The sequence below is a fragment of the Dama dama genome, chromosome 19, assembly GCF_033118175.1.
Source record: "Dama dama isolate Ldn47 chromosome 19, ASM3311817v1, whole genome shotgun sequence".
NCBI lineage: Eukaryota > Metazoa > Chordata > Mammalia > Artiodactyla > Cervidae > Dama > Dama dama.
Genome location: NC_083699.1, coordinates 9,192,954 through 9,219,699, shown reverse-complemented (window position 1 = coordinate 9,219,699; position 26,746 = coordinate 9,192,954). Strand labels below are relative to the sequence as shown.

General features: G+C 38.3%; 1 protein-coding gene across 4 annotated transcripts in view; it reads right to left on the bottom strand.

Moving 5' to 3' along the window:
• The window catches only part of MME (membrane metalloendopeptidase), a 107,030-nt gene that overhangs the window by 27,510 nt on the left and 52,774 nt on the right, over positions 1-26,746 (bottom strand). For all 4 annotated transcript variants that reach the window (XM_061168173.1, XM_061168175.1, XM_061168174.1 and 1 more), the window contains exons 9-16: positions 23,529-23,663; positions 19,206-19,307; positions 17,443-17,579; positions 17,240-17,333; positions 15,957-16,085; positions 15,101-15,199; positions 12,042-12,122; positions 10,689-10,792 (exon numbers count right to left, since the gene is read on the bottom strand). In XM_061168173.1, the coding sequence (XP_061024156.1) occupies positions 10,689-10,792; positions 12,042-12,122; positions 15,101-15,199; positions 15,957-16,085; positions 17,240-17,333; positions 17,443-17,579; positions 19,206-19,307; positions 23,529-23,663 (881 nt within the window). The remainder of the gene's footprint in view (positions 1-10,688; positions 10,793-12,041; positions 12,123-15,100; positions 15,200-15,956; positions 16,086-17,239; positions 17,334-17,442; positions 17,580-19,205; positions 19,308-23,528; positions 23,664-26,746) is intronic.

Below are 26,746 nucleotides of genomic sequence, written 5' to 3'. Positions count from 1 at the left end.
CAGTGTCTAATATTTGTGGTCAATCATGAACTATCTCACTATGTTACAACAAAAAGCTAAATTAAAGGACAAAGAATATAGTTTTTAAAGTAAATGGTGATATAACAAAAACTGTAAGATCTTCTGATTTGGATGCAGCCTCAGAGTTTCAGGAGAGGCTTTCATTTATGGAAACTAGACAAATGCGACCCTGAACAGCAGCACAGAAAAGAGAAAATGCACAACTAACGAGAGAACCAGGTGTCCAGTAACAAAATGGATAGTGCAGGTTATCTGAAGAGATCTTTAAAGTACGGAGGCCAGACGCTAGCATCTCCTGCAGCAGGTACTGGACCTGAGAGAGAGTGCATGTCACTCTGCTCTGTGACTTATCTTCCTGCCGCCACTACGTGGCTGCAGAAGGATGGGTACGTGCGGTGTAAAGTGAAGGGTGGGGATGCAAGAGGTAAGCAGACTTTACTTTCCATTTCTGAGAAACGGTTTTGTCAGGTAATCTTCTTCTGGTTTGAGGGCACTTACAGCAGAACAAAGGGCCACAATAAGCAGCATGGTCCTCAAAGCTGAACTAACAATGCACTTGGGAAATACAACTGCAGTCTCCTGGAGAGGCAGGCCAGATGTGTTTCCCTCCCACCTCTTAATTACCCTGAGGAACCTAAGCGGTGATGAGATGAAAGCACAGGACACCGTTTACCCGGGGAACTGAAAACGGAAGTCTACAGCCTGATCCTATAGCCTCTTGGATATAATAAACCCACTGGAATGCAAAGACATATGGAATAAAACTTCTTTCACTCGTTAATGTGTAACTTTAAAACAAACACCTTTAAACAACAAAATCATGAATGTTCCTTTCCCTGAAAACATTTCATTTCTCAGCATCTAGTGCCTTTGAAGCAATTCCTTTGAAATCAGCAGTACAATACAATGGTTTTCTCTGTCTTCCTCAAATATTTCTGGAAAGGAGAATTCTCATTTGTAATGGTAATTACCACTGTAATTCCTTACATTTATTAATATCCCCTCAGCAAGACTTCAAAATTTTCTATATATTTTCATTCATCTTTCAAACTACCCATATAAGACAGATGATACCTCAATTTTCATGTATAGAAACTAAGGTACATTATAGATCAAACTCTTTTTCCTAATTATTGATAGAGTTAGTGATACAACTGGGAAAAGAATATATAAACTATGGAGAAATATGACACCCTCATCTTCCAATCAATCCCCTACTTTTAACATGTCGATCGGTACCAAGCATAAAATTTCATTACAAAAATCAATGCCATTTCCTTGCTAACCTCTTTAAAAATGAAGGTGCTCACATTTTTAATCTTTTTTAAAGATTTATTTTATTTTTTGGCTATACTGTGCTTAGGATCTTAGTTCCCCGACCAGGGATCAAACCCATGGCCCCTGTGTTGGAAGTGCAGAGTCTTAATCACTGGGAAGTCCCGTGCTCATTTTTACAAAGCTTCATATTTAGGGCTGCCCCTTACCCTAACAGGCTTTAGGGTGCTCGCTTATACACCACCCTGAAGTCTCATCATGACCCAATCATAACGATGGCCACTGTTTAATGAACACCTAAGTTACGTGGCAAGCACACTACTCAATACACAACAATGACCTCACAAAGTAAAAGTAAATGCTTTATCCTCAGCTTACAAAGGGACCACTGAGGCTCAGAGGTATCATGGTGGCTGCCTAAGTTCACCCAGTTAATAAGCAGCAGAGCAGGAATCTTAACTCAGGGTTGCTCACTCTCTCTACCCTCCACCTCAGCCCCCTGGTTCCAGAGTACAGGCTCTTCCCACTGCTGCACAGAGTACAACATTTTATCCAAAGGCAAAAGCACAGTAGGAACAAAGAGCCTCAATCAATTGGTCCTTTGAGCTGTTAATAAGCACCCTGAGTGATTCACGTGATCCTTGGAAGTGAGAGCCAAGGCTCCTACTCTTACCAGCACAATAAGAGAATCGACTTCTCTTTCAACCAAAAAAACCCAAAAAAACAAAACAAACCAACCCCCCAAATCATTGATTTTCTTCTTAGAAGTCATCAGTTGGTTGTGTATGGTTATAAGTTGGCAACAAGACTCAATCGCTTTAGTCTTCAGTAACTCTAGATGTGTGTACATGCTTGATGTGTGTACTCATGTGAGCGATATCTCAAATTCAGAGAAATTCCCCATTTGGAACATATAGGGGTGGGTAGATTTTTTTCTGTTAGAATTTTATTTTGGTGTTTATTCTCCTGACTGAGAATAATCTTGTGATCTTTCAGGAAAGAACTGAAAGCTCTTACATCCTATATAACCCTTAGCAATGACATAACATGACATTACAAGTCTATTCAATAGTCTGTCTAGCTCATGAAATAGTGACTCCGTGAAGGCAGCAACATTTCATGTTTTGTCCTTTTTCTAAATTATGGCAATAACACTTACCATGAGATCTATCCATTTAATATATTTTAAGTAAATAGTACATTATGGTTGACACTAGGCACAATGCTGTAACTTATTCATCTTGCTTAACTGGAAATATTTTGTCTGTTGATTAATAACTCCTCATTTCCTTCTCCTCCCAGCTTTTGGTAATAATGATTCCAGAATCATAATGATTTTCTTTTGGTAATAATGATTCCAAAATCATAATGATTTTCTGAAATTTGACTATTTTAGAAACCTCATATAAGTGGAACCAGGCAGTACTTATCTTTCTGGGCTTATTTCAATTAGCACATTTTCTTAAATTCATCAACACATACTGCATAATTTCCTTCATTTTAGATACTGAGTAGCATTCCATTGTATACACAGATTTTTCCCCAACCATTCATCTGTTGAGGGAAAGAGGTTGCCTCCACATCTTAGCGATTGTGAATGGTACTGCTATGAACACAGGAGTGTGAAAGTCTGAGATCCTGAGTTCAATTAGTTTGGCTATAGGCCCAGAATTACTGAGTCTTAATGGCAGTTCTTTTTCTAACTTCTTAAGGAATGTCTATGTTGTTTTCCATAACTTTTGCACCCTTTTGCATTCCCACCAATTGTGTTCCAATTTCTCCACATTGTTGCCAATACTTGTTGTCTTTTCATTTATTTATTTTTTAACAATATGTCATCCTGACAGGAGCGATGTGATATCTCACTAGGGTTTTGATTTGCATTTCCTTGATGATTAGTGAGTGGGGCTTCCCCGGTAGCACTAGTGGTAAAGAAACCACCTGCCAATGCAGGTAGACACAAGAGATGCAGGTTTGACCTTTTGACCCTTGGGAAGATCCCTTGGATGAGGGCACACCAACCCACTCCAGTATTCTTGCCTGGAGAATTTCACGGACAGAGGAGCCTGGTAGGCTATGGTCCATTGAGTCACAGAGTTGGACGTGGCTGAAGTGACTTAGCACACATGCATGATGATTAGTGATGTTGAGCATCTTTCCATCTATCTGGTGGCCATTTGTATGGCTTTGGAGAAATGTCTATTCAAATCCTTGGGGGCATGCTCAGCTGCTAAGTCATGTCTGACTCTTAGTGACCCAACAAACTGTAGCCCACCAGGCTCCTCTGTTCCTGGGTCACTTAAAATTGATTATTAGGGTTTTCTTCCTCTGCTATTGAATTATAGGAGTGTCTTATATATACTGGAGATTAATCCCTTACCAGATACGTGATTAGCAAATATTTTCTCCCATTCCTTAGGTTGCCTTTAAATTTTATTTTGCTGGGCAGAAGCTTTTAAGTTCCAAGGAGTCCCACTCCCACTTATTTATTTCATGCTTTGTTCTTAAAGCATTTCTATTGAGAACACGACAGGCACACACACTCATTTAGGTCTTGGGATACCAATGAGTCCTTCAAGCCCCAAGAGCACTGACTCTTCTCGTCCTGGAAGGGTGATGGGTGGTAAGCCTGCGGAGACTTATGCCAACCAGAAGCCACGTGCTATCTGGGCATTGTCCTCTCAAGAGGGCACACTGGTATCAAGTTCTAGACTTCTTTTGCAAAGCTCTTCAGTTTAAACCTTTACCTTATTAGCCTTCCTTCTCTATCTCTTCTTTCCCCTCTGAAACAAACCTTCCTTGGGTGCTAATTAAAATGCAAATTTTTTTTTAACTGATAAGATATATTTTGCTTATAATCCAAAAATGTGTTGAAAAATCACAATCTGTTATCTTAATGGGAATCTAAATAGGTGGAACTTAATATTTTAATCTATGATCACAGGTGTAGAATGAGCATAGCAGGGCAGATACTGCCACAGGAAACCAGAGCGGCTTGTCCAGGTTGAGTCTGTTAGTCTTTCTGACTAAGTAGCACTTGCTGAATCAGACTATCTGCATTGTGTATCTTCCCATACATCTACACTATGGAGAGTCACTTGTGTCCCAAGTCTCCAGCACTCTAAATGCCCAGCCTGGATGAGTCTTATCAATTTTCCACCTCTGGGCCATCTCATTTCTCCACAGAAATCCTCTATAGCTATTCTTTTGAAATTCAAGTTCAATGATACAAGACTTAATTAGAAAACTGAGTCTAGAAACATCACTGAAGGGGAAATAGCAGAAGAGATACTTTAGGAAGAAGTGAGGTACATCCCTACCTTACAAGAATATGGTCTTTCTCTCTTGGGTCACTTGTGGAAAAGCCAAGGACTAAAACATCTTCAGTTCAGTTCAGTCGCTCAGTCGTGTCCGACTCTTTGCGACCCCATGAATCGCAGCACACCAGGTCTCCCTGTCCATCACCGACTCCCGGAGTTCACACAAACTCATGCCCATCGAGTCGGTGATGCCATCCAGCCATCTCATCCTCTGTTGTCCCCTTCTCCTCCTGCCCTCAATCGTTCCCAGCATCAGGGTCTTTTCCAATGAGTCAACTCTTCACATGAGGTGGCCAAAGATTGGAGTTTCAGCTTCAGCATCAGTCCTTCCAATGAACACCCAGGACTGATCTCCTTTAGGATGGACTGGTTGGATCTCCTTGCAGTCCAAGGGACTCTCAAGAGTCTTCTCCAACACCACAGTTCAAAAGCATCAATTCTTCGGTGCTCAGCTTTCTTCACAGTCCAACTGTCACATCCATACATGACCACTGGAAAAACCACAGCCTTGACTAGACGGACCTTTGTTGGCAAAGTAATGTCTCTGCTTTTTAATATGCTATCTCTTATCAAAACTTCACAGTAAGGGCCCTAAAATTTTAGTGCTGGAAAGAACCTTAAAGATGTTATACAGTCTAAATCAACCTGCTCATTTTACAAATAGTGAAACTTCAAGGCTTTTAAAAGGCTACAGATAGTAACTGGCAGAACTGAGACACTGAAAAAGGGATAGCAGCTCACTGCAGTGGCAAAACTACAGTGGTACCAGCCACTCTTTTTGGTGCTGTTGGTCTTTCAGGAAGAACCACACAGAGCCACAGCTGTTGGCTGCCAACCTCCATAGCACCACTTATCTCAGGGACTAGCAAACATCCAGTTAGTCCAGATTAGAAAAAACAGTGGACTTGAAGCAATAAAGGAGAAAAAATGAATCAATTATTTTGCTTGTTTTGCTCTAGTTCACCTCAACATTAATTTAAATGCTGACATGTTCCTTCCAGAGAAAAGTTTTACTAATAGGTAAAGGTTTAATTGTGGGTTTAAAAAAGTGCTATCCTAGCAGCTTGTTGTCTTGTAATCGCAACAGCCAACTCCGCCTTTCATCTGCTTTCGTTGTTACATACCTTTCCTCTTCCACTAGATTGCTAGCTCTGAGTCTTACTCATCTCTTTATCCTCTGCAACGTAGCACAGTACTTTGCACACTGTAGCTATTTGGCAAAATGTTTACTGAGTTGCCTGCTATTACTGTCAGCTTGTTTTTATTTTGATGTATAACGGCAAGAAAGATGCAGCAACGAAGTAAGTCATTGTAGTTTATGAAATGCAACTCCACATGCTCAACAGTCATAATTTACCAAGCCTGGCACTACCTGTCCAAATGATATTACAGAAAATTCTGTCTTGAGAAACTAACAAAATAATGTCAAGTCTAAAATTAAGAAAAGGAATTCACTTTATTTTGTCCTAGTATATTGTTTCTTTTTAGAGGTTTATGTTTGTTCCATAGACTCTAAGTGAATAATCATGTTACTGAAAGTAAATTATTTCAGATACTTCACCAAGTAATTTTGCCAATGGATATTACATTTTCAATCTAACATTATTACTATTTGATAACATGACGTGCTTGAAGTTATTTACAAACTGTCATTAAGTCCCCAGAGAACATGATGTTTGAGGTAATTTTGGAAACATCAGCTAAGTACTCAGAAACCACATGAACCAACAGCCTTTTAAATTTAAATCTTTGCCCTTTGCAGTTGCCAGCTGCCTGAATGGGCAGAAGGAGGTCCTTTGAGCCAAATGATTAACTTAGGCATATCACACTCAGACTTCCTGACGTTCTCAATTTTTTGAATTCTTAAGCAGAGAAAACAGAGATCATGTTGGACATATTCACCAACAATGATGGTGAAATGCTTGGATATATCAGTACTTATTTGAGTGGCTGAGTTCACTTTATCAGCACTGTTACAAATTGACTATTTTATCAATCATTCACTCTATCATCATTGAAGGAAGGTCCACATTCTATTCATCAAAGTTCAATCTCTGGTGACACAAATACATGACTTTTGCTTTCTTTCAACAAGGGCTATTCCAGCTAAATATAACATAATATACTGGCGCTGTGAGTAAAATATGTGTAAGGTATCATACAAGGACAAGGTGAAGAGAAAAACATAAGGGATGCATGAGTAAGGAGGTAACACTCAAGAAGAATCATACTAAGTGTAGGTTTCTGTTAAATGAACAAGAGTAGAAAGAGTGGTCCAAGGTAAGGGATAAGGAGGAGGAAGAGATGGAGCGGTGATTTTAAAGTAATTCCTGTGGCTGGAGATTTGGGACAATGCTGTGGGGTAGGGTGACTCAAGGGATTCTGGAGTATGGAGTCGGAGATTGCAGAGCTTTGTACAAGCTTCATGAGATGGGCAAAACACATCGAAAGGTTTTCATCAGAAAACAGCATGACTCAATCTGTGTTTTTAAAAGCTCTCTAAGGTGGTTGCCTGGAGAATTAGCTCAAGATTGACTGTGAGATGATTGATAAGATTAGGACAAATATTGTAATCACTCTGGTGAACAATGAGAAATGTCTGAATAAGCCATGACAATGGAGATGTAAGATGGATCCACATCCCCTCATGCCAATAAAAGAGTTAATTAGCAGCTGGTGGATAAAAGCATTTTTAAGATAGGATTTGTAGTAAACATCACCGCAACTGCCAGAGACAATAGAAAAGAACTGCTCTGGAATGATGAACCCGTGTGTGTGTGAGTGTTAGTCGTTCAGTTGTGTCCGACTCTTTGTGACCCACGGACTGTAACCCATCAGGCTCCTCTGTCCATGGGATTCTCCAGGCAAGAATACTGGAGTGGGTTGCCATGCCCTTCTCCATGGGAATCTTTCTGACCCAGGGATAGAAAACAAACTCGTATCGGGACTTCCCTGGCAGTCTAGTTTCTAACACACTATGGTCCCAATGCAGGGGGCCTGGGTTCCAACCCTGATCAGGGAACTAGATCTCACACGCCATGGCCAAGACCCAGTGCAGCCAAATAAATAAATAAATATGTTAAAAGAAAAAAAAAGGAAAGCAAACTTATGGTTACCAAAAGGGAAAGGGGGAGGGGGATAAATTGGGAGTTTAGGATTGACATATACATACTGCTATATTTACGGTAGATTGGAGAAAGCAATGGCAACCCACTCCAGTACTCTTGCCTGGAAAATTCCATGGATGGAGGAGCCTGGTAGGCTGCAGTCCATAGGGTCTCGAAGAGTCGGACATGACTGAGTGACTTCACTTTCACTTTTCACTTTTATGCATTGGAGAAGGAAATGGCAACCCACTCCAGTGTTCTTGCCTGGAGAATCTCAGGGACGAGAACCTGGTGGGCTGCCATCTATGGGGTTGCACAGAGTTGGACACGACTGACTCGACTTAGCAGCAGCAGCATATTTAAGGTAGATAACCAACAAAGGCCTAGAGTATAGTGCAGGGAACTTTATTCACTATTTGGCAATAACCTAAATGGGAAAAGAATTTGAGAAAGAATAGATATATGTATAACTGAATCACTCTGCTATACACCTGAAACTAACACAGCATTGCAAATCATGTATAGTCCAATATAAATTTAAATTTTTTTTAAAAAAATCAAAATTCCTAAATTAAAGGTATCATCTTGTAAAAATATTTCACAATATTGAATATGAGCAAGTATGATTCAATATAAAAAGGAATTAACATTAATGCAAAGATTCTGACTTGAGAAGGGGGTGCAGTACTTAAAAAGAATACCAGTACCTGAGTCCCCACCTACAGGCATGTGTATCACAATCTAAGGTGGGAGAGTTGGGGAATCAGTCTATTTCAAATGCTCCCCAGGTGAATCTAAAGTGCAGTCAAGAGTGTTGAACCCTTGTACTCAGCATACAGGTAGAAGATGAGGAAGGAAGAAAAACTAGCCTCTTACGGCAGTGAAGACCTTAAAAGGCATATTGCACTTGTGACTGACTGTCAGAGGCTCATGGAAAGGATCCAAAAAGTACTCCTGAGCTGTGCATGCTATTGAGAAAACATTCATTAAATCTTAGATACAGTCTTTGCTATTGATTATCTGTGGTAAAGAGAAAAGAACTCAGAGATCAACACATATGATGAAAAGGAGTGAAAATTGCACACCACACTACAAAATTATTATGGAACTGGGGCTATATTAACTTCCAAAGAAAACATCAAGCAATAATTCAACAACAATTTTTAAAATTATGAAGAAATATTCAGATGTCAGGTGGATGCAGCTTATGTTAGCTCTCTTCAGAAAGAATGCTGCTGCTGCTAAGTCACTTCAGTTGTGTCCGACCCTGTGTGACCCCATAGACTGCAGCCCACCAGGCTCCCCCGTCCTTGGGATTCTCAAGGCAAGACCACTGGAGTGGGTTGCCATTTCCTTCTCCAATGTGTGAAAGTGAAGTTGCTCAGTCGTGTCCGACTCGTAGCGACCCGATGGACTGCAGCCCACCAGGCTCCTCCATCCATGGGATTTTCCAGGCAAGAGTACTGGAGTGGGTGCCATTGCCTTCTCCATCAGAAAGAATATTTGATGATAATTGTATACAGGTATTTTACAAAGTGCTAACAATTATTAAATGTAACTATATAGTATGTAACTATATTTTGTAAAGAAATAAAAACATTCAGTTATAAGGAGCTTCTCAGATTATAAATTTTTTCACAAGGTATTCTTTTTGATGACTTTCTGTCAATTTCTAGAGCTAGGATTTGACAACTGAGTATGATAGAAGCCATATGTACCCAATCTCTTTCTTTCCCACCTGGGACACTAAACATTCTCTGACATTTGCTGCCCTGTTTTAAGTACCAGATAACATAACATTTGCTCCAGTGTAAACAGAGAGGTCAGTAAAAGAAAGTGGTCTCTTTTTCAGATTACCTGGAGGGTCCAAAATGTTGTACAGGGATTGAATGTATTGGCATTTTCATACTGGGAATTTTGTCCAACCAGTACTTGGTTTACTGAGAATAGAACACTCTGTCGTCAAACAGTCCTTCTGCACTTTGTCCCTTTCTGGGCACATTTCCCTCCGGGAGGTAGTTTATTATAATACATCTTTCCTACACTCTACTATTGTAATGTAATGGAATTGAATCAAAGTTCACCCTTGATTTTTCCAGTTCCCACCTTGACTTGGTCCATATTACAAAATATTCGCTTAATAAATGTTAGTGAAAGAATAAAGGAATGCAGGAGTGAACCACACACTTCACTAGCATGGTATTGTGTCAGTTACCACAAAGGTCAAGTTAGTATATTTACTTTGCACTTGCTCACTCATTAATTTAGTTTTGATTGAAAATCTCCTATGTATCCAGCACTGAACGATCCAGTGCTGAACGATCTCCTATTCTCTTGGAGCTGTGTGGGAAAAAGTCCACACAGATAGTTCTAGGGATTTAAGTGCATAAGCACTAATGTTGATAAATATTTTTAAACACATCCATTTAACCGAAAAATAAACACTAAGCTGATCATTTCTATGGTGTACTAATACCACTAGTAAGCAGAGATTAAGATCATTTGAAAGCTATGAATGCGACTGAATCCTGATACCTCAGATTTGGTTCTCACAAGGTTGAGAGAAGTGTTACCTGGACAAGTTAGGTAGGGGACGGAGTTAAAGGCTGGCTGAACAATAGAAAGGTAGGTGGAACTAAGGGTAGATGATAATTAATTCTGAGTATAGTAATAGACTCAAAGGTTTGAAGGAGCTAAGGACCGCTTAGACCAAAGTGTTCTAGGGAGCTCTGTCCACAAACAAAGTAGAAGGGACAGACAATAATATGAGAAGAAATCAAATGTAGTCTGACGCCTTAAGGAAAAAATTTATATTTTGATTACATCCTCCTATATTCTTAGATGCTCTTAGAAGTACTCAATAGAAAGAGAACATTCCACCTTTCAACATTATTCTAGGTCAGGTTCTTAATCCAGCAAAAGCCCTCTTCTGAATGAACATATTAGAAAATTGAAATATACATACTCATCCTTGTCCACCTTTTCTCGAAGCTTCTTTAGTTGTCTAGTTTGGCCAAACTTCAGGTTTTGAATTATGTTCTCAAAGTATTCTTCTTCCTGGTAGCTCAACTGTATTAATTTAAAAGAATTTTGAGAGCAATACTAAAAACATGTCTCCAAAGTTTTGCTAAATAGCATTAAGAGATTATCACTTAATACAGTTAGCAGAAACCATTAAAATTTGCCAAAGAAAAATTAAGTTCTAATTAATTCCATACAAGTCACTGCTGCTCTGGCTGAATCATCCCTTCAGTGTATTCTTTTCTAATTAATCAAATGAAACCAAGTGTCAAACAAGCTTTTCTGTGTTGATATCAATCCTTACATGACAGATAACAGCATTCTTATTTACTGTGTTACAAGAACACTTATTCTTATAATCCTCAAAATAATTTTATGAAGATGGGCTGTTAGAGGAAACTGAGGCACAGACAAGTCAGTTGTCCAAGTTAATCCGTGATGAAGTTGAGATTTGAACCCTAGGAGTCTGACTTTGAGTTGATGCTCTTAGCCAGTTAGTGTGTGGTATGGCTGAGATCTGAGCCCATGTAGTTCAGCTGTGAGGCTGTGTGCTCAGCCACTAGACTCCGGCCACAAGGGCCCCAAGGACTCACAAACTACAGTGAGCTCATTTTTTAAAAAGCCAAGCTTTTCTGCAATGGAAAAAGAAACGAGGACAATGTGCCTTGCGAACTCTCAAGTTAGGCTAGTAATCAACAGATTAGAAATCATCATCCCCGGATCTCTAGGCAAGGGCCACCTTGTCACCAAGACGGCAAGTAGTCGTGGAGACTGCAAGGTTAGCAATAAGCTCTTAGAGGACTCTGAAATCCATACTTCAATCAATTCTGCTTTCATCATTTATATTACACAAGAGGAATAAAACAGTTTCTCACTCTCAAATAATAGATGCTTTTTTTCCAGAGAAGACATGACCAGGTTAATTCAGTGGAGGAATAATTAGAAATTGGAAGGAAACCTGAAGATTTGACTTTTCAGGCATGTATAAAAAGCCTGGGTACTGCCTGTTCATCACTTAAATATCTATGCCTTGATGCTCTTAAAAAAAAAACACCAAGTTTTTAATCACTACTCTTAAAATGGACTATATGGAAAGCAAAATAAGAAAACCAAACACAGACCAGGCCAATGAAACAACAGGCTAACACTAAAACAAACAGTTCTGGCTTCAGTGTTAAAGGCTTAACATAACAGGGGCTCTGGGTGTAGGCCCACATACGTTCTGGCCTCCCATAGCAAGAAAAGACATTGCCCCCAACCTCAGGCACCATCAGTATAGAGTCTCTTCAAGACTTACCTCAAGGTACTCATTATTCAGTTTGTCGTCATTTGAAATAATGTCATCAGGATAGCCAATTCTTTCTTTGATTGCTAAGGCCTATGAAAATTAGAATATTGAATGTGAGCATGATTATGAACTTTCAAATGCAAACGTTATGATTGTGCCCTTGACTGGAAATTGAATAACTTGATCCATACTGTTTACAAAATGAGTATTTGACCACACTTAAACAGAGATCTTTGCCATGGCTTCTTCCTGGAATTCAACATAAAAAAGAGTCTTGAAATTTAGCTTCTAATACCCTATTCTCATAGTCTGAAGCTTGCCTAAGAAAATTAACATGACAGACTGACAAGTCTTTGTTCCACAGGTATTGGAACAAAGGTATTACAAACTTTTTCTCTGCAAGGCTTTTTTCTTCAATCTTATAGGAGAAATAACATTTAGAACTTTTGTTCTAGTAGCTTATCTTTCCACTTCACCAATTTGGCTCAGAAAACAGATATGGGCTTACAGGTTCGGTGCTAAATATTCTTCTTGAATATTGGTTCCTGGAGTTTTTATGTTCTGTTTCAGTCTCCAGAGCTAGTGTACCCAACTTTCCACAGTTAAATGAATGATATTAGTTAAATGAGTAGAAAACAGGGTTTCCCTTGTTACACCATCTCGTATTTACCACTTGCTTACTACTGTTTGTGTATGTGCATGCCAAGTTGCTTCAGCTGTGTCTGACTCTTTGCGACCCTATGGACTGTAGCCTTCCAGGCTCCTCTGTCCATGGGATTCTCTAGGCAAGAATATTGGAGTGGGTTGCCAAGCCCTCCTCCAGGGGATCTTTCCAACCCAGGGATCGAACCTGCGTCTCCTATGTCTCCTGCACTGGCAGGCAAGCTCTTTACCACTAGTGCCCAGCAAGTGGGAAGCCCACTTGCTTACTATTTGCTATTTCTATTTTTTACTTCTGTCATTTTTCTCAAAGATATTTGATTCAATCATACCACATTGCTCTTAAATAATTTAATTAATTTAAATTTTTCATGAGGTATTAAGCTTGCATCTCTGAGTTATTTGTTTTGCCATCAAATGGATGTGGTTTTTTTTACAGATCTGTTTCATGAGTCTAGGATTTCTCCAGTGGATCAGACAGATGTGTCAGCTAATCTAATAGGCCCAGCCTATTTTCTTTCTATACTGTCAGCCCACAATAAATCACTCCCCTCTCAGTGGTGTTTTATTTTCTAGAAGATGTTTCCCCAAAAGGTATTCTAAGGGATACAAAATCTACAGAAATGGGAGGTACCACATAAGGAAGGATATACTGTAAAAATATTTGGGGTAAATACTGTGACCGCTTCCCAGGTGGTTTAGTAAGTAAAGAATCCACCTGCTGATGCAGAAGACTCAGGAGACATGGGTTCAGTCCTTGGGTTGGAAAGATCCTCTGGAGAAGGAAATGGCAACCCACTCCAGTATTCTTGCCTGGAAAATTCCATGGACAGAGGAGCCTGGCAGGCTACAGTCCACGGGGTCCAAAAGAGTTGGACAACTCTGAGAGGCTGAGCACGCACGCACTAGGACAGGAACACGAAGTAGGCTCTTTCACTGAAGGACGTCTTAGAGTCTACAATTAAGTAATTGCAAGTATCCAAGAGAATGAATTATTTTGCCTATTTATTCATTCAATTTGTGTTCTAGAGTCTACAATAAACCAGGTACTTTGTAAGGGGCTGAGGATACAATGCAAAAATTTCTGCTCATGGAGAGTCTATTGTAAATGTCAATGGTAGGCAATAAAATGAATATTAACTCTCAAGTGTGATGTATGATGCCATAAAATCATACCCTAGAGGCATGTAACCTAATTGAAGGTAGGATCAGGGAAGCCTTCCTTCAGGAAGTGTTGCCTAAACTTTTTGAGTATGGGACTCTTTCACAAAGCAACTTGCAGATCCAGAGTTTTATATCACTTTGGGAAATTATTAAATCTAGAACAATTTAATTGGTTACATCAAAAAGGACCATGTTATGACAGCTAGAACATGAAAGGAGCAAATCCAGCCTGAACTTCTGAGGAGCTAGACGGAGTGCTGCAAAGACAGCTATACTGGGGTGCCAAATTCTAGATCTGAGTCATCCAGGGTTCTGTGGTCACTGAAGATGACCCTTCCATGTGATCTAATCCTGAAAGAAAACTAGACTTCAGTCGGATTCTCTTATTATAAATAGATTTATGGACTCTTTCTGTGTTAAGTTCAAAGAATGGTATGTTCTTCCTGCTACTCTAACTACAAAGGAATAATCAGGTTGCATGTGAATACTGCTTATAAAGCACATACAATTTTCACTGGACATGTTCCTTCCAGTTTTATATAGTTATCAAGACAATGGCATAGTAAATTTAAACCTGAGATTTCCTTAGAATTTCTATTTTGCTTATTCTATGCAAGATGTTAAAAATCTCAATAAAAGGTGAATAGTGGGGGTAAATAAGAAAAGTTTATAAAGAGCTCCATCAACATCTCTGTAACTGTGGGACACTCTATAGTATTCAAATAATGCACTGACCTTACATTGGCTTAATAGAAATTTGGTATTATTTCCTCTAGGTTATATTAAAAAAAAAAAAACTAAATAGCACATGTTTACAAATTTTTCATTAGAAATTTGCATTAAAGATTATTGAATATTGGTAGAAATCTTTTAAATATGTTTCATAAAAGGAGGAAAAATATGAACCACTGATAATATCTTTTAATGTTTTCTTATTCACACAAGATATTTCTCTTATTTTCTTGGTTTGTGAAGACTTCTTTTTTAAAGAAAAGGAGTTTTTTCTTTCAAAGTTTTGAGCTGAACATGGAGAATAGAAGCTAGTTGCAAAGAAATAATGAAAGATGAAAATCATAGAAAAAAAAACTTCATCAATGAAAAATTGTCCCTGGAAATGTTACATCTTGAAAGAGTGTGTTTTTATTTTATACAATTCTTGATTACCATATTTTCCCCAAATATCTTAAAAGTTCATCTTTTCTTACAGATTTTTCTTTGGTAGTTAGCTCCACCTTGCTCTTTACCTTTTCCTCAGCTTTCTTTTTTGTTTCAGCATCCATCCAAGTTAGGTCATCTAAAGTCTGAATAAAAACCTCCCGGATCTGGGCAATTAAATCCTCAACCTTAAACCAAAAGAACAGAAAGCAAATATGAGCCATGAGATAATTTTTTGTAATAAAAATTAAGAAAAATAGAATTATAAGCTGTGTTGATGTGATTCAATAATATGTTAATAAATATAAATTTATAAATGATCTAAACAAATGGATATATATGGATAATTATATTTTTAAAGCAGCACTTCTATTAACACTAATGATTGAATAGATCTTAATGTATACATTAACAAAATTCTTCTTTAGAATGTATGGTTTCCATTATCAAGAAAGAAGAATTAACATAAAATACCAGCTGTCATTACTATTAATAGTTTAGTTAAGCATGAAGTAGCATTTCAATAAATTTTTTCACCTTGCCTTTAAGTTCCTTTGTTTTCACTTCAGTTACAATAAAAAATATAGTATTTGGCTTATACTTCAAATGAACTCTGATTTACTTTCTGGTTTTTAAGAAAAAAATACTAATTCTTAGTCAATTTTGCTAATAGAAGAGACTACAAATGACTATATTATAAGAACATGTGACTAGGTAATGTGAATATATTGCTCCTGGAAAATGGACAATTGCTTTTGGGTTAAACAATATTAGGATTAGAAAAATATGCAGACCCTTGGGGGAGGGAGGACAAGATTTATTGGGAAATAATGGCAAATGGTAAATCAGAAGTTCTTAGCCAATCAGTAAAATTTTAGCAAAATGATGGACTATTGTGACTGCCCGTTGATGCAAACTGATGGAGTACGGTGCTGAAAACATTACCACATGTTTACTATCTCCAGGAAATGCCGCTCCCACATAGAGCCTCCCCACGGCATTTTCCATATTCCCATTGACATAGTTTGCACAGCGTCTCCAAGTTGCTGTTTCCGATGTTGTGCCATAAAGAGCCTATGGGAGAGAAAGGAAATGGCATTGAGCAGGCGTAGACGGCCGGAGCGCTGCGACAGCACAGATTTCACAGGACTCTACTCTTGGGTCTCAGATTCTTTGAATATTCATTGCTTCTCCTCACACGTCAGGATGTCCTTGCATAGGAAAAAATGTAATCCAATAGAATTATTACTTATATATGATCTGGAAATAAGGTATATTTTCAGTAGCAAGTCCTAGAAGAACTGTTGGCTATTGCAAGTTAATATCCTTCTGGACCACTTTAGGAAAAAAGCTCTGCCCTGGACCACTTTAGGAAAAAATCTCAAAATAATACTATTGCCACTGCATAAACATAAACATGAAGCAATATTTAATATATGTAACAGGGGAGAGACCTGGTATACAAGAAAACACATTGCTGTTTTTCAACGCTTTTGTTGAACTTCCAGTACTTAGAAGAACTGCATGTGTACACATTTAAGTACCAATAAAGGGATACATTTATGCAAGGAAAATTTAACAAAACACAGCTCTTATCTTCTTTCATTTTTAAAATATGTCTACATTTTCTTTTAAAGGGTAAAAAATTAAAAATTTCAATCAGTCAGAATTATTCCCTGCCCATGACACCAACCAATACATTTGTGAGAATGTCTCCTTTTTCACATAAGGACTTTCTCTCTCCCCTCACATTAGGACCAAAATGATGATTGTTGAAATGATATGGGTACAGCCTAACAAAAGGTCTTAAGGGTATCTCCAGGGAGGTGTATTCTCAGTGGGAAGTCCACACAATGTAGTCCATCTGTTTGTATGTCTATTGTGCTGTGAGTACTAGAAAAATCAAATTAATTGAGATAGATAGCCCTGAAATTACTTGGAACACAACACCAAACCAAGCCAGTACTCTTTCATGAATTGTGCAAATAACCAAATGCCCTTCCTTCCAGGGCAATTCAATCATGGTGCCAAAGTAGACAGAGGAAAACAGAGCACCTGAAAACTGGCTTTCCTGGGCAACATGGCTTGAATACAGGCAAAGTAACCAACATTTGGCCTTCTGTCTCTTTGCAAAGTTTACCACATTCTAGCAATGGACATGGCAAGCCTTCATAATCATGGATCTCTTTATGCTTTAAGTCTTAAGAAAAGAGAGATTTTTTCTTCACCTTGCGGAAAGCATTTCTGGACTCCTTGTAGTTTCGGCTGAGGCTGCTTACAAGATCCATTATGAACCGCCAGGACATTAAATTTTGAAGATCTCTGTATAAAAAAACCCACCACCCAGCAACAGAAAAGATGAGGCTGCAAAGCTTCTAAAGAATGATATTAAATGCAAACTTTGGGGACATGGGCACGCTGACATACCTACCTGGCAGAATATTTGGCAAGAATGAGCTTAAGATTGGTTAAATACTCTGGAGCATAAACAATCACTTCTTCCTCATGTGGAATATTAATATTCACGGTTGACATGATTTCATTTGTGAAATTTGACCAGCTGAATGGCTGGAAAAAATCAGGTACAAAACATTCAGTAATTATGGACTTTTCTTCTTGGTTCCAAGAATCAGTTATGGTTACAGGGTCAGACATGGTTACAGTGCCAATTGTATCACTATATAATTATCACAATGGTCATTGTGATATTTGTTTGGGCTTCTTCTTTAATTGCTTCTGTCAGTTTTTGAATAAAAATTAGTTCTGCAGCATAATTATTTAAATGCAGAATTAAACCAACCATTTAAGAGCAAGAACAAAGCTTCTAAGAGTAGTAGGCATATGGTAGAAATCAGGCTAAATGTCATATTCTTGGTCTTGCCCATACGAGAGAAAAAGAAATTTAGTTATAATGTTTTCTAGGTTTAAGCCAAAATTTAAATGCATATAATATGCATATTTCTTAAAAGTATATATTAGTAGACAATTCGTTTGAACACAGTAATACACTTCAGTGAAGACTGTGTTGTACGTGAAAGTGAAAGCAAACTGTTGTTCTAGCAGAGGTATAAGTAACAGTAATGATACAACATACATGGTCTTGTGAAGATGAACAAAACGCATTTTATGTTATCAATGTCAGGTCTATATAGACATGCAGTTTTCACACTTCAGAAGCTGGATTTGGAGTTAATGAAAGAAAGAATCTTGTTTCTCTATTATTCTTTAAGTGGGAATTATGGTTATTCAACCACCAATGGATATGAGGAAAGATAGCAAAAGTGAAGACTATGCAAATGTTGCTGAAATACCACATTTCAATTAAGATTACTGATATTTTAGGCTACCTGGGAGTACATAAATAAACTGATCACTTACTCAGTATGAGGTGCTATGGCTTTTCTAGATTTCCTTTAGTGGCTTGGACTATTTTTTCAAACCACTTATTAAACACTTATATTAAAAAGCTTTATGTAAGAAATTCCTTGTTTATTGCAATCAGACAATAAACAAAACAACAACTGCAATTGTTTATTGTGATTCCAAATAGAATTCCATCACTGAATGTGGTAGTTTGTAGATTTTATGAATGTTGCTTCATTATCCAATTGTGTGCATCAGCTCACACACAGAATATACGCATATCTTAGAAGAGATGATTAGATACTAGCTAAGGAATTACAACTAAGCAAAAAGATGTCAGTTGATGTTTATAAATGGTACCTATAGATTTTTCTGTTTCTTGTGTTCTATTTCTCCATTATTGCTTTGAACACCTCCATAGATGGCCCTAATGAGAACATGGCAAGTTCTATGAAAAAATTACTCTTTTTTTGGAGGTAAGAAGTCTGGTACATATTATATGACTGTCCAAGTCCCATAGTTATATAATGACCTTTCAGAAGGATTTTCACTTTTAATGTTTCCAAACCCTTTTTTATGATAATTTCTAATACTATTCCATAGCTGCTTTGAAAGGGCTTTTTATCTTTGAAATTCGCTCTAATTAAATATGAATACAATGATTTAGAATAGTTTTTTCAAGTCTTTTCATAAAGTCAAATGGTTGGTATCATCTAAATTCATTTTGATGTTCAATTTATCTCAATAAATTTAAAAAATCATTGAATTTTAACTGTATTTTAATATTAACTTTGAAAATGACATAATAAGTACTTAAATTTTGTCACTTACCTTCCCATTGAATTCCAGTGAAAATTTATTTTGGATCTCAGCTAATGTCACTTTGTTATAAAGAAGCATTGGATCATTTCGATCTTCAGATTTAGTTGTAGCCTATGGATTTAATGTTTTATTATTATTTTAGACCAAGAATTCTTTTGAAAAATATAACTATATACAAGGGGGAAAGAAATATGGCATTGGTACAACATAATTATATTTAAATTCTATTCTGTATTTGTTTCATAATTTATCTTGTCACATCAAGAAGAAAAGAGAAATATAAGAGATTTTAAGTATATTTAGTAACAATCATCAAGACTTGGTTAGTGTTAAGTATGAGGGCTTCTTTGGTGGGTCAGTCAGTAAAGAATCTGCGTGCAGTGCAGGAGATTGCCTGCAATGCAAGAGACCTGGGTTTGATCCCTGGGTCAGGAAGATTCCCCTGGAGAAGGCAACAGCTACCCACTCCAGTATTCTTGGCTAGGAAATCCCATGGACACAGGAGCCTGGCAGGCTACAGTCCATGGGGTCTTCAAAAATCTTTTTATATTTTTATAACAACAAACCACATCGGCAATATTTACAGCCCTCCTTCCTTCCATGGCTAATGGGCAGCTCAGTTGTGCCTGTGGCTATTTCATATAATGAATTTCTTGGATAAAGTCATCTCCAATTAATCCCTCAAATACTGTGTCTGCTGCTGCCGCCGCTGCCAAGCCGCTTCCGTCGTGTCCGAGTCTGTGCGGCCCCATAGACGGCAGCCCGCCGGGCTCCCCGGCCCTGGGACTCTCCAGGCAAGAGCACTGGAGCGGGCTGCCATTGCCTTCTCCCACTCTGCCTGCTGCCCGCCACCATTCAGTGTCCTAGTTAAAATTCAGACCGGAAGACACACATACACACACACAATGATTTCTGCCAAGAACTGAAGGCAAGTGAGACCAAGAAAATCCCTAGTACACCGTGCAGGTAGGTGCCAAATGATCTGAGGAGAGCGCTAGCACTTACTTCTGTGACTGTCCGCTCATGGGGCCTAACGAGTTTAGTGCTATCGTCAGCATCCAGTATTACTGTTTTCACTGACTGAAAAGAGAAAATTTCAATAACAACTCCCCGACTAGTGGTTGACAGGAGTAGAAGCAATTTTAAGTGAAGAGAGACAAAAGGTAGAAATGGGAATTATTTCTCTAGTTAACAATGACTCGTGACTTCAGTTCACTGATGTATTTATTTACTTCAAGAAGAATGCAAAAAGGCAAAAATGGTTGTCTGAGGAGGCCTTACAAAGAGCTGAGAAAAGAAGAGAAGTGAAAGGCAGAGGAGAAAAGGAAAGATATACCCATTTGAATGCAGAGTTCCAAAGAATAACAAGGAGAGATAAGAAAGCCTTCCTAAGTGAACAAAGCAAAGAAATAGAGGAAAACAATAGAATGTGAAAGACTAGAGATCTCTTCAAGAAAATTAGAGATATCAAGGGAACATTTCATGCAAAGATGGGCACAATAAGGACAGAAACAGTATGGATCTAACAGAAGCAGAAGATATTAAGGAGAGACGGCAAGAATACACAGAAGAGCTGTACCAAAAAGTCTTAATGACACAGGTAACCACAATGGTGTGGCCACTCACTGAGAGCCAGACATCCTGGAGTGTGACGTCAAATGGGCCTTAGGAAGCATTGCTATGAACAAAGCTAGTGGAGGTGATGGAATTCCAGCTGAACTATTTCAAATCCTAAAAATGATGCTATCAAAGTGCTCTGCTCAAGATGCCGGCAAATTTGGAAAACTCAGCAGCAGCCACAGGACTGGAAAAGGTCAGTTTTCATTCTAATTCCAAAGAAGGGCAATGCCAAAGAATGTTCAAACCCTCACAATTGCTCTCATTTTACTTGCTAGCAAGGTAATGCTCAAAATCCTTCAAGCTAGTCTTCAACAAAAGGTAAACGGAGAACTTCCAGGTATACAAGCCGGATTTAGAAAAGGTAGAGGAATCAGAGATCAAATTGCCAACATCTGTTGGACCACAGAGAATGAAAGAGAATTCCAGAAAAAAGTACTTCTGCTTCATTGATTACGCTAAAGCCTTTTACTGTATGAATCACGACAAGTTGTGGAAAATTCTTAAAGAGGTGGGAATACCAGACCACCATGCCTGCCTCCTGAGAAGCTTGTACGTAGGTCAAGAAGCAACAGTTAGAACTGGATATGGAACAACAACCAGTTCAAAATTGGGAAAGGATTATGTCAAGACTGTATATTGTTACCCTGCTTATTTAACTTCTATGCTGAGTATGTCATACAAAATGCCAGGCTGGATGAAGCTCAAGCTGGAATCAAGATTGCCGGGAGAAATATCAGCAACCTAAGATAGCAGATGACACTACCCTAATTGCAGAAAGTAAAGAGGAACTTAAGAGCCCCTTGATGAAGGTGAAAGAGAGCGAAACAGCTGGCTTAAAACTCAACATTCAAAAAAAATGGCATCCAGTCCCATCACTTTATGGCAAATAGATGAGGAACAATGGAAACAGTGACAGACTTTATTTTCTGGGGCTCCAAAATCACTGCGGATTGTGACTGCAGCCATGAAATTAAAAGACGCTTTCTCCTTGGAAGAAAAGCTATGACAAGCCTAGAAAGTGTATGTATTAAAAAGCAGAGACATCACTTTGCTGACAAAGGTCCATATAGTCAAAGCTATGGTTTTTCTAGTAATCATGTACGGATGTGAGAGTTGGACCATAAAGAAGGCTGAGTGCCAAAGAACTGATACTTTCAAACTATGGTGCTGGAGAAGACTCTTGAGAGTTCCTTCGACAGCAAGGAGATCAAACCAGTCAATCCTAAAGGAATCAACCCTGAGCATTCACTGGAAGGACTGATGCTGAAGCTGAAACTCCAATACTTTGGCCACCTGATGTGAAGGGCTGACTCACTGGGAAAGACCCTGATGTTGGGAAAGACTGAGGGCAGGAGGAGAAGCGGTCGACAGAGGATCATATGGTTGGATGGCATCACCGACTCAATGGACATGAGTTTGAGCAAACTCCTGGAGGTGGTGAATGATAGAGAAGAAGCCTGGTATGCTGCAGTCCTCTGGGTCACAAAGAGTTGGATAAGACTGAGTAACTGAACAATAACGATTTAAAGATTATGTTTGTAACATCTGCCTGCAATGGTAGGCTGGACACTGTGAGAGACACAGGTGATTCAGAGAGCATGAAGACCCCACTAAATCTCAGTGTCTGAGAGGAGAGAAAATACAGACATGAAGACTTTTGAAGTAACATACGACTATTACAGAGCTGAGGCTGAACAAAGGAGCACACAGTCTGATAAGGTACAAGTGGTAAAAACCCAGGGTAATAAACTATGCTTCTCTAAGAATTCTGTTTCCAACCCAGAACCACATGTAACCCATCAAACTGCCAACCATCCAGCTGCAGCTCCAGCCAATGTCTGGTTCTGATTCTAGACTTTTAGTTTCATGTGGCCCCAGGAAAGCTAAAATTGCCTTCCAAGATCTTTCGTTTTCAAGATTCTGATGGCAAGCTGTCAAGCAGATAGGGATTTAGGATTGTAGGTTGCTGGGGGCAATGTCACAGCTCTGTGGATCCTAGATGGAAACCGACTATGAGATCAGTCAATAACCTGGATGCTGTTTAGACAGAGTTCCCTTGCTTGAGACTGCAGATTCTATCAGAGGAACGTCAGAACAGAATGTGCCAACTCAGCCTCTAAGGGCTGACCCAGAACCAGAGGAATCTCAGCAACAGACCCCTTCGGCTTTGCTGATAAACTCCTCCTGTCAGATCTCCCCTGAGCTAATAAGCAGCCTAACAGTCTGAACTCAGTGAATTTCATACTGCAGTGTGGCCATGTTAAGAGGCTAATACTTCTTAGCAAAGGGATAGAGACAATTTCTGTGGTCACCTTAAATTTTAAAACTTTAAAATAAAGCAAAATTATGTACATTAAAATTAAAACAGCTTTGCTGAATAGTCATCACATGTGTCCTGAATCTCAAGGGCATCTCAAAAACAGTGTGACTGTAAATAGTTAAGATCTTGACGTGCTCCAGTTATAATAGGTCATTAAACAAATCTAGTTTAATATTTGTCAAAATTAGTATGTCTCCTGGATGTCTGGAACTTGGTTTACTGAAAAACTCCAGTTTCAAAGGTCCTCTTGAAGTCAATGATCCATTGCTGAGCTGTACATTTTTATCACTTGCTTGAGGAGTTGTACCTTTTACCCTTAAAATACGATAGAGAGGAGAAAGAAATAAAAAGCAGTTGACATTATTCATTGTATCAGAGAATATGTGTTTTACATTGGCAATTTCTTTTTCCAAATCCATAACTTTATTCATTTCCAAAGAAAGCTGGTTTTCATCTATGGGCAGTCCTCTTTCCTGACGAATCAATTTGGCCACAGAAATCATAAAATCCACATATGCCGTACAAGCCTGTAAGAAATAAATAACAGTACATTACTGAAGAACCTTCTAAATATTCATCATGGCACTTAAAATTAAAATTTATTTTCAATTCAATATTCATTTTTGGTAACAGATGAAGCACAAAATAGAAATTCGTTTCTGAATCTTAAAAGAAATGACCTGCTCAGATTCTCAAACTCAGTGTGTGTTTGAATCATAACAGATTCTCAATGTACCTTTGAATTAGAACAGAACAATGAGGGATCACTCTAAAAGTACTACATCATTTAAAACCATTTGGTTATGGAGATTTTATAATCTTCAACTTTTAACCAAGTTATATTGCTTTAATAAGAATGCAGTTGCAAAACACTTGGTAAGCATTAAACTAGTATATTTTTCTTAAAAATACATTCTTTTGCCAAATTTCCTTTTATCAGGTTTTCTCTGCTCATATAAATTTTTTTTTCAACTATCCATGAAGAGATGGCCACAAGCATATCACATTATCAAGACATCTTTTAATTGTCTCCTCTAGCTAAGCAGTATTTTCTTTTTTAACGAGACTCTTTTGCCATGAGCTCCTCCAAGACACATCTGTGGGCTTTAATTAATTCCATAGCTGGTTCTCGTTACTGTGAAATTTCTAATATGCCATTTTGACTATCAGCTTTCTTCCAAGAACTCAAATTCTTCCATTTTATCTTCACACACATTTAACTGTATGAAGATAAGCTATAACCTAGTTATGTTATTGACCTTTTACAGAATATATAAATTGTTTATTCAAGTTCTGAGTGGCACTGAACCCAGGAAATTGAATACCACTTTCATAAATCTCAGCCCATTGCTATTTAGTTATTATCTATCAGCAGTTTAAATAACTTATGATCCCACCACATTAAAATTTACTCAAAATTTCAAATCCCAGCATCAGTTTGGGAAGGGCTTCCCTGGTGGCTCAGTGGTAAAGAATCCACCTGCCAATGCAGGAGACTAGGGTTCAATCCCTGGGTCAGGAAGATCCCCTTGAGCAGGAAATGGCAATCCACTCTAATATCCTTGCCTGGGACATCTCATGGGTGGAAGAGCCTGATGGGCTAGTCCATGAGGTAGCAAAAAAATCGGACACAACAGCAACTAGAAGACTACAATCAGGAAGGCCACACCACACGTTTGGGACCAATGGGTGGTTCTGAGCTTCAAATATTTGTCCACACAGGATAAATATGAAGAAGAGCTGAAGAGTACTTAACCCTTTCACAGTTTCCAGGGGGTTTTACAACCCTACTGATTATCAGTGAAAGGGGCATCCTTCTTGCAACTTTGAGTGGAAAAGGCACATTTAAATTCACAGTGACTCATTAAGAGGATCACACAAAAAATTTGTAGGGAAATGAAAATATTTTACCAAACAAGAACCTAAGCAAAATGTAAGCTGTTATTAATTTGAAATTCAAGAGGACATCTTTAAGTAACATTTAGATACTGGTATTCCATGACCATTATTAAACGCTAAGTAAACAATTTCCTGGGGAGAGGGCTCTCTCTTCCAAGGATACCCTGCAATTAGGAGGCTGTCTAACTAGCATCTCTATCCTGGATCTGCTACTCAATAAAATGTCATCTGTTTCTGTATTAAACACTTAATCACTAAGGTAACAGGGATAAAAGGATGTTTTTATGTACAGTCCTGCCAACTCCATTCTTTTCCTATTAAAAAGTAATCAGAATTCTTGTTTCACTTTGAAGAAAACAAACATGTCTGAGTTCATACCTAATGGGACCAATTATTCCAAAGTACAAGTACGTGGTGTTTTGAATTAACTGTATTTCAAATCATATAAATTCATCTGCATTCAGCAGGAAATTACTACTGACTGCAAAGAAATGGTAATCTGAATTTTCCAATATCAATCTCTAAGATTTTTTTTGTACACTATGGGATGCTTTTTTGTTAATGAGGTGAGAAAACAATAGCAAGAGTGCTCTCCTCCATTTCATTGACTCTGCAATGGTGTTACTGCAGTGTCTTCATCCCTAAAGATGTATTTAAAAGTTACAGAACTTGGCAAGCACAAGAACTTTGCACAATGCTTCCAATCTGCTGAACTGGTAAAGCTTCCCAGAAAGCTAGAAGTATATAATATCATGGACTTCTGGGATGTTTGAATATTAAATACAATTAACATAGAATACACTCTTTCCTTTAATGTGCTCCATTACCTGGCAAAATTTTACAGTGTGACTGACTAAAACATGTTTCAGTATCTGTTTTTTTTTTAATTGGAGGACAATTGCTTTACAATGTTGTATTAGTTTTTGCCATACAACAACATGAATCAGCCATAAGTATATATATATATTTTTATATATCCCTTCCATCTTGAGCCTTCCACCCACCACCACCCCTATCCCACCCCTCTAGGTCGTTCCAGAGCACCAGGCTGAGCTCCCGGGGTTATATAGCAACTTCCCACTAGCCAACTACTTTATACACGGTAATGTATGTATTTCAATGCTACTTTCAATTTGTCCTACTCTCTCCTTCTTCCACTGTGTCCACAAGTCTGTTCTCTACATCTGCATCTCTATTCTTGCCCTGCAAATAAGTTCATCAGTACCATTTTTTCTAGACTCCATATGTATGTGTTAATATGGTATTTGTTTTTCTCTTTGGAGATTTCCTTCAAAAACTAGGAATAAAACTGCCATATGACCCAATAATCCCACTACTGGGCATAGATTCTGAGAAACCATAACTCAAAAAGACACATGTATCCCAAAGTGTTCATCACAGCAGTACCTATAATAGCCAGGACATGGAAGCAAGCTAGATGTCTATTGATAGATAATTGGATAAAGAAGTTGTGGCATATATGTACAATGGAATATTGCATGCTTGACTACTCAGTGGTCAGTCTTTGTGACCCCATGGACTATAGCCTGCTGGGCTTCTCTGTCCATGGGATTTTCCAGGTCAGAATACTGGAGTGGGTTGCCATTTCCCCTCCAAGAGATCTTCCTGACCGAGGGATCGAACTATCTTCTTTGACAGTTGTAAGGTAGCCTAGTTGAAGCTTTGATACAATGAATTCTTTGTGTGACAA